Below are 19,240 nucleotides of genomic sequence, written 5' to 3'. Positions count from 1 at the left end.
TTAGGTTCATCATATTTATTTAAATGTGAACCAGCAACAAAACAATAAAAAAATATAAACAAATGAACATACAGTCTTGTAGGGCTCAAAGCAACAATACAAAAATCAAGATCCACAAACATTAGGTGAGAAAAGACTGCCTAAGTATGATCCCCAATCAGAGACAACGATAGACAGCTGCCTCTGATTGGGAACCATTCCCGGCTAACAAAGAAATAGAAAACAGAATGCATATAGAATTAATAAACTAGACCACCCCTCAGTCACGCCCTGACCTACTCCACCATAGAAAATAAAGGCTTTCTATGGTCAGGACATGACATGGTGGCCATGTGATTGGTCTTATGGCTTGGAGGTAGAAGCTGTTAAGGAGCCTTTTGGTCCTAGACTTGGTGCTCCGGTACCGCTCGCCGTGCTGTAGCAGAGAGAACAGTCTATGACTTGGGTGACTGGAGTTTTTGACAATTTATCGGGCCTTCCACTGACACCGCCTAGTATATAGCAGTTGCCATACCAGGCGGTGATGCAATCAGTCAGGATGCTCTCCATGGTGGAGATGTAGAACTTTTTTAGGATCTGAGGACCCATGCTAAATCTTTTCAGTCTCCTGAGGGGGAATAGGTTTTGTCGTGCCATTTGTTTGCCTGTGTCCTTGATATAAAATAGCCTTTATTCCAATGCATTAGATTTATCTGTTGATTTATCATTGTTTGCTTTTGTCAGTCAGCTGTTTAGAGCGCTCATTGCTTTGTTTTTCAAGTGCACATGGGTACTGGTGTTCTTTGCGGATCAGCTGATGATGGTCACCAATATCATCAGACAGCTAGCCTAATGTACAGCAAAACACCAATGTGCATCCAATCCGTCCAACGTTAATGACAGTAGGCCTATATTTGACTCTTTCAGTTAGAAGCATCCGATTTTGCAATGGTATAGGCTTACAATATTTTGGATTTGTGTGCCCTTGAGAACTGTGTTCTTGGCGAAACATAATTAAATGTTACAGTGCATTTTCTGAGATCTCCAAGATCCAGGAATCATACAGGGTTTAAGTTCAATGTTCTAATTCAATTGTTAAATGCTTAATAATTACAAATAACACTGTCATAAATGTTATTCATGTAAGGAAAGAAAGTTAGTGTTTTAAGTCACATGATCTGTGCAGACTCCAAGCATTCAACTCATGAATTATGAAAAAATCATGAACTAAGGTGCAAACATGTTTTGATTCAAATCGTGTATTATATTGAATGTAAGCTACCCGTTCTGTGTTTGTTCATGTGTGTAAAATTGCCTCAGCTACCAGCAGTTGTGTAGAGCTAGTGGAGGGTAAATGCAACTAAGCACAGTTTACCCACTTTTTTCTGAAAAATGCATTGAAAGTATAGGGAGCGTTACTTTTGTTTTACTGCAACTGGCAATCAGCGTTTTCCCAGCACCTATTTTTTTTACCATTACATCACTGCTTACCGAACAATTTGAAGTTCATGGTAATAGGCCTGCACATTGTAGCCTAGTGTAGTAAATTGACCTTGTGTGTTAGGGTGACCATCATGTTTTTCCCGGGACAGTTTCAGCCCCACTTCAGTTGTCCCAACTTTTCAGGCTACAAAAATGTAAACACTATAGGAACACTATGGTGTTTTGAAGCAGATGTCTATTTACATGTATCAAATGGTGCAAGTGTACATACATTGCACTGTTTGGATTATATTGGAGTGGGTGAACATGTACAGGTAGCCGACTTTTTAAAGTGATTTGTTTGACAATCAGATGAAAGCATCATGAGTGGTTGTGTTCATGCCACATTAAAAAGTAATTCACTTTTACCATTAAATGATGTCTTTATTATTAGACTTGCTGTCTCTTTTAATGTGTGAAAACATGAAAAGATCATTGGAATCACATGGTTTGGGATTTAAAACATAGCAAAAAAGGCTGTCCAGATTCGATACATTTTATGTGTGTTTTTGCTTGGTGACAAAATATTGCAGGCATTCTTCTTATTCTTCTCATTCTCTATGCATATTGTGGTAACGTGAGCTAGCCAAATAGATAACTTAAGGCATTGTAGCTAAGGACAGTTCATTTCTTTGCCTCCATTGTATTTCACACATGTCCATCAAATTGTACTCCAGGGAACAATAGGCATTCATTTCTGTTGCCTTCAGAGCACATCTGATTTCATGAGGTACTCAGTCCCATGGCTGTAAAGCAGACTTGGATTCAAGAACCACTAATAATAAATGCAAGACATTGCCTTAACCACATACTGTAGCCAAAAAAACAGAATGAGAAAATCTTTGCTGCATCTCAACACAGCAGTGGAGTGTATTCATGGATGCCAAGTGTAGCAGTATAACTTTAGACCGTCCCATTGCCCATACCCGGGCTCGAATCAGGGACCCTCTGCACACATCAACAACAGTCACTCACGAAGCATTGTTACCTATCGCTCCACAAAAGCCACGGCCCTTGCAGAGCAAGGGGAACTACTACTTCAAGGTCTCAGAGCAAGTGACGTCATCGATTGAAACATTATTTGGCGCGCACCGCAAACTAAGCTAGCCGTTTCACATCCGTTACACTCACCCCCCTTTTGACCTCCTCCTTTTTCCGCAGCAACCAGTGATCCGGGTCACGGCACCAATGTAACAGTATAACTTTAGACCGTCCCCTCGCCCATACCCGGGCTCGAACCAGGGACCCTCTGCACACATCAACAATAGTCACCCACGAAGCATCGTTACCTATCGCTCCACAAAAGCCACGGCCCTTGCAGAGCAAGGGGAACTACTAAATCAAGGTCTCAGAGCAAGTGACGTCACCGATTGAAACGCTATTTAGCGCGCACCGCTAACTAAGCTAGCCGTTTCACAAGGGAAGCATGGCTTCCCCCAAAAATCGACCAATTTTTTTTTCAAAACATAAAATAATTTATCTTTCTCTCTGTGTGTCATACTTGTTCTTCAATTCACAAGAGGTTGAACGTATCTCACAGGAGAAGGCATCTGTACAGCAACAGAATTCAGGACATGGCCTGAAAAAGTTCTTACAATATCCGATGATTACACTTCTCAAAAACAGGTTATATGCTACATGTGCAACACCAAGTCAGAACAGTAGTCGAAATTAAGAGGTGAAAAATTGACAAAATTATTAGGGTGAGGCACATGGGCTACTAACAGCTTACTACACAACACACACTTAGTATTACTTTCTTTGCTACAGTATACATATATCCCTGGCATATTTTTTCCAGCATACAAGTCTTGAACTCACAAAAGTCAGATTTTGCAGTCCTGAGTTAACAGTTGTTTTGAGCCCGACACAAATCATGCTTCATTGACAGCATATAAGGCTTATAATTTTAAACTAGGAAAAGAGACCTTTAAACTTAGACTTGGCACCACACAGCCACCCCACTGAATAGCAGGCTAATGACTGCTTTGCAATGCTTGAGGTTAGCAACTGTTTCCTTGAATTTGCTGTGTAATGTTTATGTCCAATGGCCGATGAGCACCGATACGTTTTATCTATTATTTCTCTTCATTATTTCTCTTCATATGACAAGGATTAACAAGGATTTGTGTCACGACTTCTTCACACCTGTTTTCAATCCCATTCATTACCTGTTGTGTATTTAAGCCTCTGTTTCCCCTCATGTCTTTGTCAGAGATTGTTTTATTGTCAGTGTAGTTTTATGTTGTATAGGTGCGCGTTGGGTCTTCGTACCCATGTTTGTTTATGTATGTACCTTTTAGTGTTATGGAGCATGTTACGTGGACTTTATTAAAAGACTCCATTTTACACTCCGTTTGACTCTCCTGCGCCTGACTTCCCTGCCACCTATACACCTATGCCTGACAATTTGCCAGTAGTTTGTCGACTTGATTCATGATGATGATGAATGCTAGCTAAGATTTTGAAAGTATGATGTTGACATGGTCAGTCCAATAAAAGCTACTGTAGATTTATTGTGATTTGATGTCAATATAATCTGTGGCCAATGACCTTGAGCCTTCTCCCCTATCCACATCGATGGGACAGTAGTGGAGAGGGCAGTAAGTTTTAAGTTCCTCGGCGTACACATCACAGACAAACTGAATTGGTCCATCCACACAGACAGCATCATGAAGAAGGCGCAGCAGCGCCTCTTTAACCTCAGGAGGCTGAAGAAATTCGGCTTGTCATCAAAAGCACTCACAAACTTCTACAGATGCACAATCGAGAGCATCCTGTCGGGCTGTATCACCACCTGGTACGGCAACTGCTCCGCCCACAACCGTAAGGCTCTCCAGAGGGTAGTGAGGTCTGCACAACGCATCACCGGGGGCAAACTACCTGCCCTCCAGGACACCTACACCACCCGATGTTACAGGAAGGCCATAAAGATCATCAAGGACAACAACCACCCGAGCCACTGCCTGTTCACCCCGCTATCATCCAGAAGGCGAGGTCAGTACAGGTGCATCAAAGCTGGGACCGAGAGACTGAAAAACAACTTCTATCTCAAGGCCATCAGACTGTTAAACAGCCACCACTAACATTGAGTGGCTGCTACCAACACACTGACTCAACTCCAGCCACTTTAATAATGGGAATCGATGGGAATTGATGTAAATATATCACTAGCCACTTTAAACAATGCTACTTAATATAATGTTTACATACCCTACATTATTCATCTCATATGTATACGTATATACTGTACTCTATATCATCTACTGCATCTTTATGTAATACATGTATCACTAGCCACTTTAAACTATGCCACTTTGTTTACATACTCATCTCATTGGTATACACTGTACTCAATACCATCTACTGCATCTTGCCTATGCCGCTCTGTACCATCACTCATTCATATATCTTTATGTACATATTCTTTATCCCTTTACACTTGTGTGTATAAGACAGTAGATTAGGAATTGTTTGTTAGATTACTTGTTGGTTATTACTGCATTGTCGGAACTAGAAGCACAAGCATTTCGCTACACTCGCATTAACATCTGCTAACCATGTGTATGTGACAAATAAATGTGATTTTGATTTGATTTGATATGGGCACTTCTAATGTAACTCTATGGCAGCACCCAAGAGACAAGCATGTTCTAGCTCTACCCTTAGACTTGGCGTTGATGTAATGTCCCCATGTGTGACAGAACACTGAGCCAATCACGGCGCAATGCTCCATATTTTCTGCTGGCTTGCTCCACCACCACAGAAAGCACTGAGCTAGGCTGAAACACCTGCATTTTGGAGCTGCCTTACTCAAGAAACCAAAAAAGAGACCATGTTTGTATGCAGCATTATTAACTCAATGATATATTTATTTTTACATTGTTTGCAAACTGATATGTGACACGTATTAATGGCAAAATAACATGGAAAACATGTGGGGCTCTGCCCCACCTGCCCTGAATGACGGATCGCCACTGATTATAACGCAATTCTGACCCAACCATTAATTCATACATTGCTGTGCCCCTGGCCTGAGAGGATGGAAGTTCAATATGTAGCTCAATGTAGAAGGCTAATGTTAACTAGCTAACGTCGCACATGAATGAAAATTAGGCTAGCGAGCAAGCATTTTAGCCAAGTAGCATAGTACAACAAAAACTAAAAGCGTGTACTGTTTGACATGTTTTGTCAACATGAAAGAGAAGAGGATGGCATTGGCATTTCTCTATAAGTAGGGTGAGTCAACATGTTTTTGTACTTGCACGAACACACACACACACACACACACACACACACACACACACACACACACACACACACACACACACACACACACACACACACACACACACACACACACACACACACACACACACACATTCAGAACTATGGACAGCTCCATCATATTTAGCTTACGTTGACTGGACTAAGTTGTTTTTAGTATCTTTTAGTTGTCACTCTTTAGGTGATGATGATGAAATGGTGCTGGAATAGTGGAGGCAGCTCCTGTTTTCTTCACGACTTGTGGTAACTCTCTGTGGTTCTCAATCAATAGTTGTTAAAACTTCTTATGGCTGCAGGGGCAGTATTGAGTAGCTTGGATGAAAGGTGCCCAGAGGTGCCCAGAGTAAACGGCCTGCTCCCCAGTCCCAGTTGCTAATATATGCATATCATTATAAGTATTGGATAGAAAACACTCCGAAGTTTCTAAAACTGTTTGAATGATGCCTGTGAGTATAACAGAACTCATATGGCAGGCAAAAACCTGAGAAGAAATCCACACAGGAAGTGGGAAATCTGAGGTTGGTCGATTTTCAACCCAGCCCCTACTGAATACACAGTGGGATATTGGTTATTTTGGTCTTCCCAAGGCTTCCACTAGATGTCAACCATCTTTAGAAACTTGAATGAGGCTTCTACTGTGATGTGGGTCCGGATGAGAGCTCTTTGAGTCAGTGGTCTGGCAGAGAGCCAGGTCCTGGTCATGTGCATTTCTCATGATAGTGACCTGCGTTCCATGGCTTTTCTACAGACAATGGAATTCTCCGGTTGGAACGTTATTGAAGATTTATGATAAAAACATCCTAAAGATTGATTCTATACTTAGTTTGAAATGTTTCTACGACCTGTAATATAACTTTTTGAAGTTTTCGTCTGACGTTGGCTGGACCTGCACGAGCATTTGGATTTGTGTACTAAACGCCCTAACAAAAGTAGCTAGCTGTTTGAACAAATCAAACATTTATTGCTGAACTAGGATTCCTGGGAGTGCATTCTGATGAAGATCATCAAAGGTAAGGGAATATATATAATGTTATTTCTGATATCTGTTGACTCCAACATCGCGGATAATTTTATTTTTCTTCTGAGCGCCTTTCTCAGATTATTGCATGGTTTGCTTTTTCCGTAAAGTGTAAAAAAAACTCTGATACAGCGGTTGCATTAAGGAGAGGTATATCTATATTTCCATGTCTAACAATTGTATTTTCATCGACATTTATAATGAGTATTTCTGTAAAATGATTTGGCTCTCTGCAATATCATCAGATGTTTTTTGAACTAGTGAACGTAATGCGCCAATGTATACTGAGATTTTTTATATAAATATGAACTTTATCAAACAAAACATGGATGTATTGTGTAACATGAAGTCCTACGAGTGTCATCTGATGACGATCATCAAAGGTTAGTGATTCATTTTATCTCTATTTGTGCTTTTTGTGGTGCTTTCGCTGTAAAGCCTTTTTGAAATCGGACACTGTGGTGGGATTAACAAGGAGATTACCTTTAAAACGGTATAGGATACATGTATGTTTGAGGAATTTTAATTAGGAGATTTCTGATGTTTTGAAATTGGCGCCCTGCACTTTCACTGGCTGTTGTCATATCGATCCCGTTAACGGGATTGCAGCCCTAAGAACTTTTAAGTGGTCTGAATATGTCGGAAACATGGTTGATCATGCTGTAGGTCATGTACAGTTGAAGTCTGACGTTTAGATACACCTTAGCCAAGTACATTGCAACTCAGTTTTTCACAATTCCTGACATTTAATCCCAGTAAAAAATCACTATTTTAGGTCAGTTAGGATCACCACTTTATTTTAAGAATGTGAAATGTCAGAATAATAGTAGAGAGAATGATTTATTTCAGCTTTTATTTCTTTCATCACATTCCCAGTGGGTCAGAAGTTTATATACACTTAATTAGTATTTGGTAGCATTGCCTTTAAATTGTTTAACTTGGGTAAAACGTTTCAGGTAGCCCTCCACAAGCTTCCCACAATAAGTTGGAGGAATTTTGGCCCATTCCTCCTGACAGAACTGGTGTAACTGAGTCAGGTTTGTAAGACTCCTTGTTCGTACACGCTTTTTCAGTTCTGCCCACAAATTTTCCATAGGATTGAGGTCAGGGCTTTGTGATGGCCACTTCAATACCTTGACTTTGTTGTCCTTAAGCCATTTTGCCACAACTTTGGAAGTACCCTTGGGGTCATTGTCCATTTGGAAGACCCATTTGAGACCAAGCTTTAACTTCCTGACTGATGTCTTGAGATGTTGCTTCAATATATTCATATAATTTTCCATCCCCATGATGCAATCCATTTTGTGAAGCGCACCAGTCCCTCCTGCAGCAAAGCACCCCCTCAACATCATGCTGCCACCCCCGTGCTTCACGTTTGGGATGGTGTTCTTCGGCTTACAAGCCTCCCCCTTTATCCTCTAAACATAACGTTGGTCATTATGGCCAAACAGTTCTGTTTTTGTTTCATCAGACCAGAGGACATTTCTCCAAAAAGTACGATCTTTGTCCCCATGTGTAGCTGCAAACCACAGTCTGGCTTTTTTTATGGCAGTTTTGGAGCAGTGACTTCTTCCTTGCTGAGCGGCCTTTCAGGTTATGTCGATATAGGACTTGTTTTACTGTGGATATAAATGATTTTGTACCTGTTTCCTCCAGCATCTTCACAATGTTCTTTGCTGTAGTTCTGCGATTGATTTGCACTTTTCGCACCAAAAGTACTTTCATCTCTAGGAGACAGAACGTGTCTCCTTCCTGAGCAGTATGATGGCTGAGTGGTCCCATGGTGTTTCTACTTGCGTACTATTGTTTGTACAGATGAACGTGGTACCTTCAGGCGTTTGGAAAATGCTCCCAAGGATGAACCAGACTTGTGGTCTACAATTTTTTTCTGAGGTCTTGGCTGAGTTTTTTGATTTTCCCATGATGTCAAGCAATGAGGCAATGAGTTTGAAGGTAGGCCTTGAAATACATCCATAGGTACACCTCCAATTGATGCAAATTATGTCAATTAGCCTATCAGAAGCTTCTAAAGCCATGACATAATTTTCTGGAATTTTCCAAGCTGTTTAAATGCACTGTCAATTTTGTGACGACCCTCCCACTCTGTCTGCCGTATTCTGTCTTTGTTCTTGTTTCCTTATTAGGATGCTGGTGGGCGGAGTTGGGGAGGGTCGTCAGCTACATGGGAAACACCTGGGCCAGGTGTCCCAGGATAAATAGACCTCTTCCACATTCATGGAAGAGACTCTCTCCATGCAGACACCTTTGTAGATTGTGTTGTGGTTCTTGGTGGCCTATTGTTTGTTTGCATTGGCACCTTTCAACACTTTGCATTATCACATTCATGCATGCAAAACACTCACTTACACTACTGATTACACACACCATTGTATATTTTCCTTAGTTGCTTTGGTTAATAAATATATATTTTGCTACTCCTTATCTCCACGTTGTCTCCCTTTGTTACGGGCTTTGAGCCGGTTCGTGACAATTTAGTGTATGCAAACTTCTGACCCACTGGAATTGTGATACAGTGAATTATAAGTGAAATAATCTGTCTGTAAACAATTGTTGGAAAAATTACTTGTGTCATGCACAAAGTAGATGTCCTAACCGACTTGCCAAATCTATAGTTTGTTTACAAGAATTTTGTGGAGTGGTTTAAAAACGAGTTTTAAATACCCCAACCTAAGTGAATGTAAATTTCAACTGTAACTGTCTGTTACTGTACATGCAATATGCTTTGTGGACTTCACTGGACAGAGGTTGCTATCTGGTGTTGTGTTAAAACAAAGGTTTATTCTGTCACTGTGTCTTATTGTCTCGGCCTTTAGGCCTACATTTCACAGTCACAAGGGATATGAACTAACAGGTTATAGAGCAAACAATGCAATTACAGCAACACAGGTTGTAATATGGCTTTTCTTTATGGGGCTTCCCCAGTGAATTTACTCACACACTGATACTGGTTCAGAGTATATTTTCTGGGCCATATCTCAACTATGCAAACCTCTCTGAATCAATCTGTGACCTCTACAGTAAGACAATGAACATCAACTTCTTGTTCTCCTCTAAATGTCACCCAGTCAAGCTCCATTGGGCTAGAATATTAATATTCCGTTGAATATGTATGTATGGATTTAAGTGTGTTGCTAAAAATGGTCGTTCCAGCTTACTTACAGTTTCAAACTGTCATGTTTTGTGATGCTGTGTTTGATTCACAAGGTGAAGCATTCATTAGTTTGACAGCACCGGATGGGACGAACAAGCCTTGAGACAGGAGGCTTGTCATGCATGAATGTTACTTGCAAAATATATATATTTTTAAGAATGATAATTGCGTTTGTGGGGCTTTGGTGTCATTAACATTCTAAGTGTGATACATTTAGAGGAGTGTGTTTGTAACTGAGGTGCCTCTGATGCTGGAACCAATGTCATTGGCATGCATGAGCATCTCTCCTTTGTTGAAGCGTCTCACTGTGCTGTCTGACATGAAGATGGCTAAAACCCACAATGGAAGACAATGCTGGGAGAAATGGCACAAGGGCTTTAAAGGACTCCCAGGAAACATTTTACATCAACAATGAGTTGGAATTAGCAAAACTTCTATATTTTTTAGAGCTGCAATCAGTTGCTTTTAGCAGTGAACTCCAAGTTGAGGATATGATGATATTGTTCTACAAGGTAATGCACTGTGAGTGCACTCCCATACTGTAGCTCTTGACATTTGTCCTGTATGTTCACAAATATTTTGAAGCTCTTACAAATGGTAATTACAGAGTAATATTTGATTACAAGAATACTTGTCATAGTTAACAACATCCTTAACTATTGTCATTATAAGATCAAAACAGATGTTTTAAGATTAATTTATGTGCAGAAAATACTGGAAATCAACACTTTGTAATATTGTAGTAAATGTTAGTATTTGAAGAATATCCTAAAGATGAAATGGAATATAGGTATTTATTTCTATTTTTTTAAATGTGGGTTATGTTGGTGGTTTGCAATCATACAGACCTGGTACTGCTTTAATAGGCTACACCTGAGGGATAGACTTATGCTACATTACGAAGTTGTTAGTGTGATTTATAAAATAAAAGCTATGTACTTTAACAAACTAAAGGTGCAGGTCTCTGGAGAAATCAGTTTGCGCGACGAATCCCCAAATGAATTATGTGCAGTGTGATACAATAGCCAGCCGGCTGATGGATCACCACATGAAACAAAGCTTAACAGATGCAGTGTAAACACACACACACGCACGCACGCACGCACACGCACGCACACACACACACACACACACACACACACACACACACACACACACACACACACACACACACACACACACACACACACACACACACACACACACACACACACACACACACACACACACACACACACACTGTACAGATAAACAAAGCACAATTATTTGCCTTGTTTGATTTTGCAGCATCTTGAGACTGGCATTCAATTATTGCATACTCAAGTGGTTGGTGATTTATCACATATTTCTTATGTTTTCCCTCACTGTTTCCTTTCTTTCTCTCCTTAGAATAAATGTTTATTGCAGTGCTAGTGCTGTCAACTATGTATGCATTTGTATATGTATCTTTATATTGAAACTCTCTGTTGCACGACCTGTCACTCTCATAAATTCCTGTCATCCCTATCAACGACAAACAAGACCAGACCCAGAAACAAATAGGGTTGCGGTCAGACTGCAATACACAGATAAGTATTGAACACAACACTGTTACCGCTAAATCTGTGCCAGCATTGGTTTCAGACATTTGTCATTGGTTTTAAACACATGCAAATGTGCTTTGGGGTAAGATAGCGCGTCACCTTGTAAGAATCGACAGCAGGGGGTCTTTTGTCCTGCTGACAGATATCTTGCTTTTTCCCTCGGATGTAAACCATTGGCTTTGCACCACAGTAAACAACTGCATGCAATCAAGGATGTAATCAATGCAATGGACATCCAACGCTGTGAACATCCAACACTCTGGAATAATATGGTCTCTGAGAAATTGACTATAAAACAGAAAGCAACATCAAACACATCCCGTAATGTTGCAATCTTTAAAATGTTCTATGACTTCCTTGGATGTTCTTTTTATGATCAAGGGCTATAAAAGCAAAACTATCAACATGCACACAGTGAAATTGTGAGCCCATTTTGTAGCACATTTTTTAAAACTTGAATTAAGAGATAGAGGTAGAACACTGCACACACAGGAAGGATGGAAAGCCTTAGAGGGATGTGAAGAATGTTTCTCTTGTTTCCTCTAGCCAGTGGTGGAGAGGAGAGGTGAGTGGACTGATTGTTCCTGTCTGTGTCTGTGCTACTGTATTGCCAAACACTCTGAAGGCTGGAGTAGTGATGATTAGCTCTAGGCCTCCTCTTAAAACCCATGCCTTGCAATCTTTTCCCCTCCACCAGTGTTAACGCAATTCATCTGGTATGGCTTAAAATAAAATTTAAGCCATATCAATATGGCTGTGTTAAGACAGGCAGCCCAATTCAGATTTTTTTCTCACTAATTGGTCTTTTGACCAATCAAACCAGCTCTGAAAGAGATCTGATGTGAACATATCTGATGTGATTGGTCAAAAGACCAATTATTGGGAAAAACATCTGAATTGGACTGCCTCTACCCAAGCAGACCAGATAAATGTACTGCACGGTTGTCCATTCACATTTTCAAAAGACACTCAGCAACTACAAAGCACCAACATATGCCCTGGGAAAGCTGTTTTAAACATTAAAACATTTAGGGTAATAATGGTGCTGTCGAGCATTATGAATCAGTGTGTCTATACGATGAGCTCTTTCACAGCATCTGGATAAATCAGCACAGGTAGCTAATAGTGATATCAAATATATAGAGAACTGATTGAGTGCTTTAGACACATCAAATACAGGTAACGTATTTACCTGCCTACACGTACATTTCTTATGTCAGTACATCACTGGGGCCAAGCTTCCTGCCACCTAGGATCTCTATACCAGACAGTGTCAGAGGAAGGCCCTAAAAATTGTCAAAGATTCCAGCCACCTTAGTTATAGACTGTTCTCTCTGCTACCGCACGGCAAGCGGTACTGGAGCGCCAAGTCTAGGTCCAAGAGGCTTCTAAACAGCTTCTACCTCCAAGCCATAAGACTCCTGAACATCTAATCAAATGGCTACCCAGAATATTTGCATTGCCCCCCCCCCTTTTTATACCACTGCTACTCTCTGTTATCATCATCTATGCAGTCATTGTCACTTTAATAACTCTACCGACATGTACATATTACCTCAACTAGCCGGTGCCCCCACACATTAACTCTGTTCCCGTACCCTCATGTATATAGACTTGCTATTGTTATTTTACTGCTACTCTTAATTACTTGTTACTTTTATTTCTTAATCTTATCCATATTTTTAAAAATTGCATTGCTGGTTAGGGGCTCACTGTTGTTTCACTGTTGTAGTCAGCGCATGTGACTATTAACATTTGATTTGATATTTTCCCTGTAAAGAAATAAAGTGAAAATGACACCATGTCTGGATTATTATCTGAAAAATAATTTTATTTCCAGAGTAAAATAAATTATATCCTGCCATACAAAAAAGTGTAAGAAAAGGGACAATGCTAAAAGTTTTGCTGTAGAGAAACTGTAAAAGAAGTTAGGTGTGCCATCAGGCCTTGAGGGTCTTCAAAAAATTATGTCAAGGGATAACAAAATAAGAATGCCTATTACCTTGTTGTAGGGTTATCAGCCATTGCATATAAATTACTCCCAGTACCTTTTGTGTGAATTTACATGCAGATTCTGCATGCTCTGAATTAACAAGCAGTTCTGCTCTGCCCTACGCAAAGCACTGGTGTAGTTGGCTTTGAACTTTGTTTCTTATTCCTCTTTTGTTATGACATTGGCTCCCATTTTGTGTGATGCATATCACAACTAAACATTTTTTTTTATAATTAAATGTCAAATTCCTATATTATCATCTCAGTTTAGTTAATTCTAATACAACATTCTGAACCTCACATATACAGTATAAATATATAAACTTGAATCTTCACTGTTTAGCTTGAAGAGATGTCATTATAACACACACAGAAAGACTTGTTGATTTTCCATTCTTTGCTTTTCTACTATGGTGCAAAAGCCCCCCTCAAAACATAAATAATACTTCTTATCTGGATAATCCCTCATATTAAGACATATTAGGGTTAAATAAACTAAGCAAATAAAACATGTAAATAGAAAGGCAAAGAAACGTTTACAACATTCAGAAAGGACTGTGCAAAAAGACAGATTTATCTCTTTCACAATGATAGAAATGTATATGAATAATATAACATTTGAACCCATGGAAAGACAAACTCAATTGTATGTTTATAGTCAGAAACAGTGTCTGTGTTCCAGTAAGAGTACTGTTTTTGTACAGTGTATGCTGACATTAACACCATTTCAGCTACTACCACTGAACTTCATTCTGACACTGAATGCATACAGTAACGTGAGAACATTGTCCTATATAAGCGCTCTACTTTCTCCACTATATAGTACATGAGAAAGCTCTCTGTTTGTTTCATCAAAATATAACATATATTATGCAACACATAATGACACAGCATCTCTTTATTTATATATTCTTGGCAACGTGAAGAAACGTCCTATCATTTATACGTATGTCTTGGTTCCATGGTGAAAGGGAACGAAATGTAACCCATAGTGAAACTGACCAAACAGGTCCCGTCATTTTCAGTGACTGGATCCATGTTATACTCGAGCGAGTAGAAGTATGGCGCCTATAACAGTAGCATAATATTGTCCATCTAATCACCTAGGAGCAGGACAGAGCCAGACAGTAGTTGTCTTCTACTAACAATCACAACAGAGTTCACTGGTACTGGACTATACCCTTGCTGATAACACCTCTACAAACAAAATGGCCTCTATCAAAGGTTACCAAGGAGAAGTGAGCAGCAACAGTATTCCAGGGCCCGTATAGGACTTCAGATAGAAAACATTCTAATGTTGAATTTAAAAAAATACAAAGGAGGATGATCATCATTTATGAACTTATTTAATGTTGAATGTAGCAGATAGTCCTTTGGATGGTTCAGAAACTATAAAACCGACTCCATGTTTTCGCACAACTCATGGTCCTCTAGGTTGTATATAAACGTTGTCTTGTTTGGGTTCTGACTCCCATCCTTCATGTTGTCCATTGTGAGACTGGAGGGGAACAGTTCGGTTGGCGTCGTATAGCCCTCATGATTTTTGATGTATTTCTTATAGTTCTTGCGTAAACAGTACCAGGTGGTGGTGTACAGAATGAAGGCGGTGACCTTAAGACCGATGGCCAGGCTCACGTACAGATGTCTGTAGGCAATATTGTCGTACAGCAGGCAGGCTCCCTTATCCCCACACTCTGTACTCCAGAAAAGGCAAGTTGAGTCAATCCCAGCACCAAAGATCAGAGGAGGGGGGATGAATCCTACAAAACAGGTGAGGAGAGGATTACATCAGCAGCACAAGCTTTTCATCTCTACAAGTGAAGAAATCAATACTTTAGCCTCAACATTACACCAGCACTGGTCAACAAACTGTAGCATCTGAAACCCCAGTATGTTTGATTTATAAACAAAGTAATGTAACAGTGCAACCTGACTAGTTCAGATGTAAGTGTAACAGTACTATAACTTACCAAGTAGTCGCAGCAAGAGAAACAAAACTCCAAGAGCATATGATTTCAGCTCAGGGCTCACAGTCCTAGGAAGAGAAGGAGAAACAGTATTTGTTACACACAGGAAAGAGAAAGATGTCTGAGTAAAGTACACCCTCTCTACATTTTGACTGGGTTCTACTGGCCATGTTCTGGCATGTTGTTAAGGTGAATTCCAGTGGTGTTACCTGATGAGGATGATGACGGAGGGTGTCTGAGCCATGGAGCCGATCATACAGCAGGCACAGATGACACAGAGGAAGGTGAGGAAGGCCTCCTGGCAGCCTGGACTGGGACACTTCCCAGGGACAGCTGTGGCCATTTCACTGTCACTGGATATACATGTACACCCTGTCAAATTCTGAAGACAAGAGAATAGGTATATCTGCATTAGTATTACTTTATGTGACAACAAGCCAGATGAACACAGATACAACATGGCATTCTCACATCTCTTCCATCTCTCTATATGTAGGTTGTTGGGGAAATGTAAAATGACGAATGGTGGTGACTCTGTTTGTGCAGTGATAATAACAATCCAGAGATTTCATATGTGGAAAGGTCACTGCTCTGACTACACACAGTAACACACAGAAAATACCTATGATTCATAAAAGTGAGAGGAGTGTGATAAAGAACATTCATCCACAGCCTGCTTCGGTTCACAGCATGGGGCGAAGCATCTAAATACAGAGTACGTTGTAACGATGAAGACCATCTAGTTGTAGGATCTCTAGACGCAACATTGCCATTGAAAAGCTAAGGATTTGTCACAGTTTGATGTGCATGAAGGCCATGATGGAAGTCACTTTGGTTTAATTAAGGGTAACATAACATCAGGGCATCTATATGGTACATGGGAGCATTGGAGACAACATACTCTACTGGTCCACAGTTGCTCATAAGACAGAATATTGTGTCCATTCCAGGGAGTCTATTTCTAGGATGGCTGCTCTGTTCTTTAATGATCTAGCATTTGGGCTGTGGTGAATGCCTCTATCTATCACAGGACATAATGGGACGCAGAGAGGTGAGGGTGGAAGGCTTCCAGGGTAATGACCTGAGCCAGAGGGGGGTAGATGCCTGTGCTCACTGTTGTAGTGCAGCCTGCAAAGCAGGAGGACAGATAGGTGACTCCGTTGGAGCCGCACACTGGGCTGACTGAGGAGGTGTAGCAGTTACAGTTACTCATGCAGGGGACCTCTGGTTTCTCGCCCACCCGCAGTGTCCTGGAGAGAGAGGGAGAGAAAGAAAGAGAGGAAGTGAGAGAGATACAAACAGCTGTTCAGACTATACTGTGTACATATAGGAATGCTACTATGTCCTTAAATAAACAAGTTAAACAGTGCAAAGCACATTTCCAGTTGGTGAGTGTAGGGTAAGTTGAGCCAAATGGGAAGTTGAGCCATCCCTGTTTCTAGGAAATCATAGACAAATGAATCATTTGACCAAATATTTAGAAAGGGGTCATCATTTCATGGAGTTTGTGAAGGAAGAAACTACAAGGAAAAATTGGTAAGCAAGTTAAGTCCAAAAAACAAATTTTCACAAAGTCAAATTATTTTTTTGGGTTACATCATTCTATAAATCAGTTGGGGTCTCTATAAGCTTCAATATGAGGTCCTAAACCTAGCATGAAAGTGTATCCTTGTAGCTGTGTTGTCTAATATAGTCAAAATGTTTGCCTTTGGGTAAATTGGGCCAAAGGCCATGAGCTAAGTTGAGCCAATGGTTGAGCAGATGGCAAGTTGAGCAAATTGAAGTGTTTTCTTCCCAGGCGTAATGCAAGGCATTATGAAATGAGTTGCAAAATGAATAGGAAATATAGTCAAGACGTTGACAAGGTTATAAATAATGATTTTTAATTGAAGTAATAATTGTGTCCTTCAAACTTTGCTTTCATCCAAGAATCCTCAATTTGCAGCAATTACAGCCTTGCAGACTTTTGGCATTATAGTCAAGTTGTTGAGGTAATCTGAAGAGATTTCACCCCATGTTTCCTGAAGCACCTCCCACAAGTTGGATTGGCTTGATGGGCACTTCTTACGTACCATACGGTCAAGCTGCTCCCACAACGGCTCAATAGGGTTGAGATCCAGTGACTGCTGGCCACTCCATTATAGACAGGATACCAGCTAACTGCTTCTTCCCTAAATAGTTATTGCATAGTTTGGAGCTGTGCTTTGGGTCATTGTCCTGTTGTAAGAGGAAATTGGCTCCAATTAAGCGCCGTCCACAGTGTATGGCATGGCGTTGCAAAATGGAGTGATAGCCTTCCTTCTTCAAGTCCCATTTTACCCTGTACAAATCTTCCACTTTACCACCACCAAAGCACCCCCAGACCATCACATAGCGCCTAGACTTGGTGCTCCGGACCCGCTTGCCATGCGGTAGCAGAGAGAACAGTCTATGACTGAGGTGGCTGGAGTCTTAGACAATTTTTCAGTCCTCCTTTTCCCGTAGTCAACAATCATCTCCTTTGTCTTGATTACGTTGTGGGATAGGTTGCTATTCTGGCACCACCCGGCCAGGTTTCTGACTTCCTCCCTATAGGCTGTCTCATCGTTGTCAGTGATCAGGCCTACCACTGTTGTGTCATCTGCAAACTTAATGATGCTGTTGGAGTCGTGTCTGGCCATGCAGACGTGGGTGAATAGGGAGTACAGAAGGGGACTGAGCATGCACCCCTGAGAGGCTCCAGTGTTGAGGATCAGCGTGGCATATGTGTTGTTTCCTACCCCTACCACCTGGGGGGGGCCCGTCAGGAAATCCAGGATCCAGTTGCAGAGGGAGGTGTTTCGTACAAGGGTCCTTAGCTTAGTGATGAGCTTTGTGGGCACTATGGTGTTAAACGCTGAGCTGTAGTCAATGAACAGCATTTTCACGTAGGTGTTCCTTTTGTCCAGGTGGGAAAGGGCAGTGTGGAGTGCAATAGAGATTGCATCATCTGTTGATCTGTTTGAGCGGGAATACAAATTGGAGTGGGTCTAGGGTTTCTGGGATAATGGAGTTAAAGTGAGCCATGACCAGCCTTTCAAAGCACTTTATGGTTACCAATGTGAGTGCTACCGGTCTGTAGTCATTTAGGCAGGTTGCCTTAGTGTTCTTGGACACAGGGGCTATGGTGGTCTGCTTGAAACATGTTGGCATTACAGACTCAATCAGGGACATGTTGAAAATGTCAGTGAAGACACCTGCCAGTTGGTCAGCACATGCCCGGAGCACACGTCCTGGTAATATGTCTGGCCCTGCGGCCTTGTGAATGTTGGCCTGGTTAAAGGTCTCACTCACATAGGCTGCGGAATGAGTGATCACACAGTCGTCCGGAACAGCTGATGCTTTCATGCATGTTTCAGTGTTGCTTGCCTCGAAGCGAGTATAGACGTAGTTTAGCTCGTCTGGTAGGCTCATGTCTCTGGGCAGCTCTCAGCTGTGCTTCCCTTTGTAGTCAGTAATTGTTTGCAGGCTCCGACGAGCGTTGGAGCCGGTGTAGTACGATTCAATCTTAGTCCTGTATTGGCACTTTGTCTGTTTGATGGTTTGTCTGAGGTCGTAGCGGGATTTCTTATAAGCGTCTGGGTTAGAGTCCCGCTCCTTGAAAGTGGCAGCTCTAGCCTTTAGCTCAGTGTGGATGTTGCCTGTAATCCATGGTTTCTGGTTGAGGTATGTACGTACAGTCACTGTGGGGACAACGTCATCGATGCACTTATTGATGAAGCCAATGACTGATGTGGTGTAC

At 41.1% G+C, this 19,240-nt stretch overlaps 1 protein-coding gene across 2 annotated transcripts in view; it reads right to left on the bottom strand.

The window, feature by feature from the left end:
- Positions 1-13,331: 13,331 nt before the first annotated feature.
- LOC135509355 (solute carrier organic anion transporter family member 3A1-like) overlaps positions 13,332-19,240 on the bottom strand; it is a 68,872-nt gene continuing 62,963 nt past the window's right edge. The window contains exons 7-10 of one of the 2 annotated variants that reach the window (XM_064929951.1): positions 16,562-16,730; positions 15,690-15,862; positions 15,484-15,548; positions 13,332-15,273 (exon numbers count right to left, since the gene is read on the bottom strand). In XM_064929951.1, the coding sequence (XP_064786023.1) occupies positions 14,903-15,273; positions 15,484-15,548; positions 15,690-15,862; positions 16,562-16,730 (778 nt within the window). In that variant the 3' untranslated portion in view covers positions 13,332-14,902. The remainder of the gene's footprint in view (positions 15,274-15,483; positions 15,549-15,689; positions 15,863-16,561; positions 16,731-19,240) is intronic. The other variant, XM_064929952.1, reaches the window with a different exon arrangement.

The sequence above is a fragment of the Oncorhynchus masou genome, chromosome 22 (assembly GCF_036934945.1).
Source record: "Oncorhynchus masou masou isolate Uvic2021 chromosome 22, UVic_Omas_1.1, whole genome shotgun sequence".
Taxonomy (NCBI): Eukaryota; Metazoa; Chordata; class Actinopteri; order Salmoniformes; family Salmonidae; genus Oncorhynchus; species Oncorhynchus masou.
Note: the sequence above shows the minus strand (reverse complement) of the source record. Positions and strands in the feature narration are given on the sequence as shown.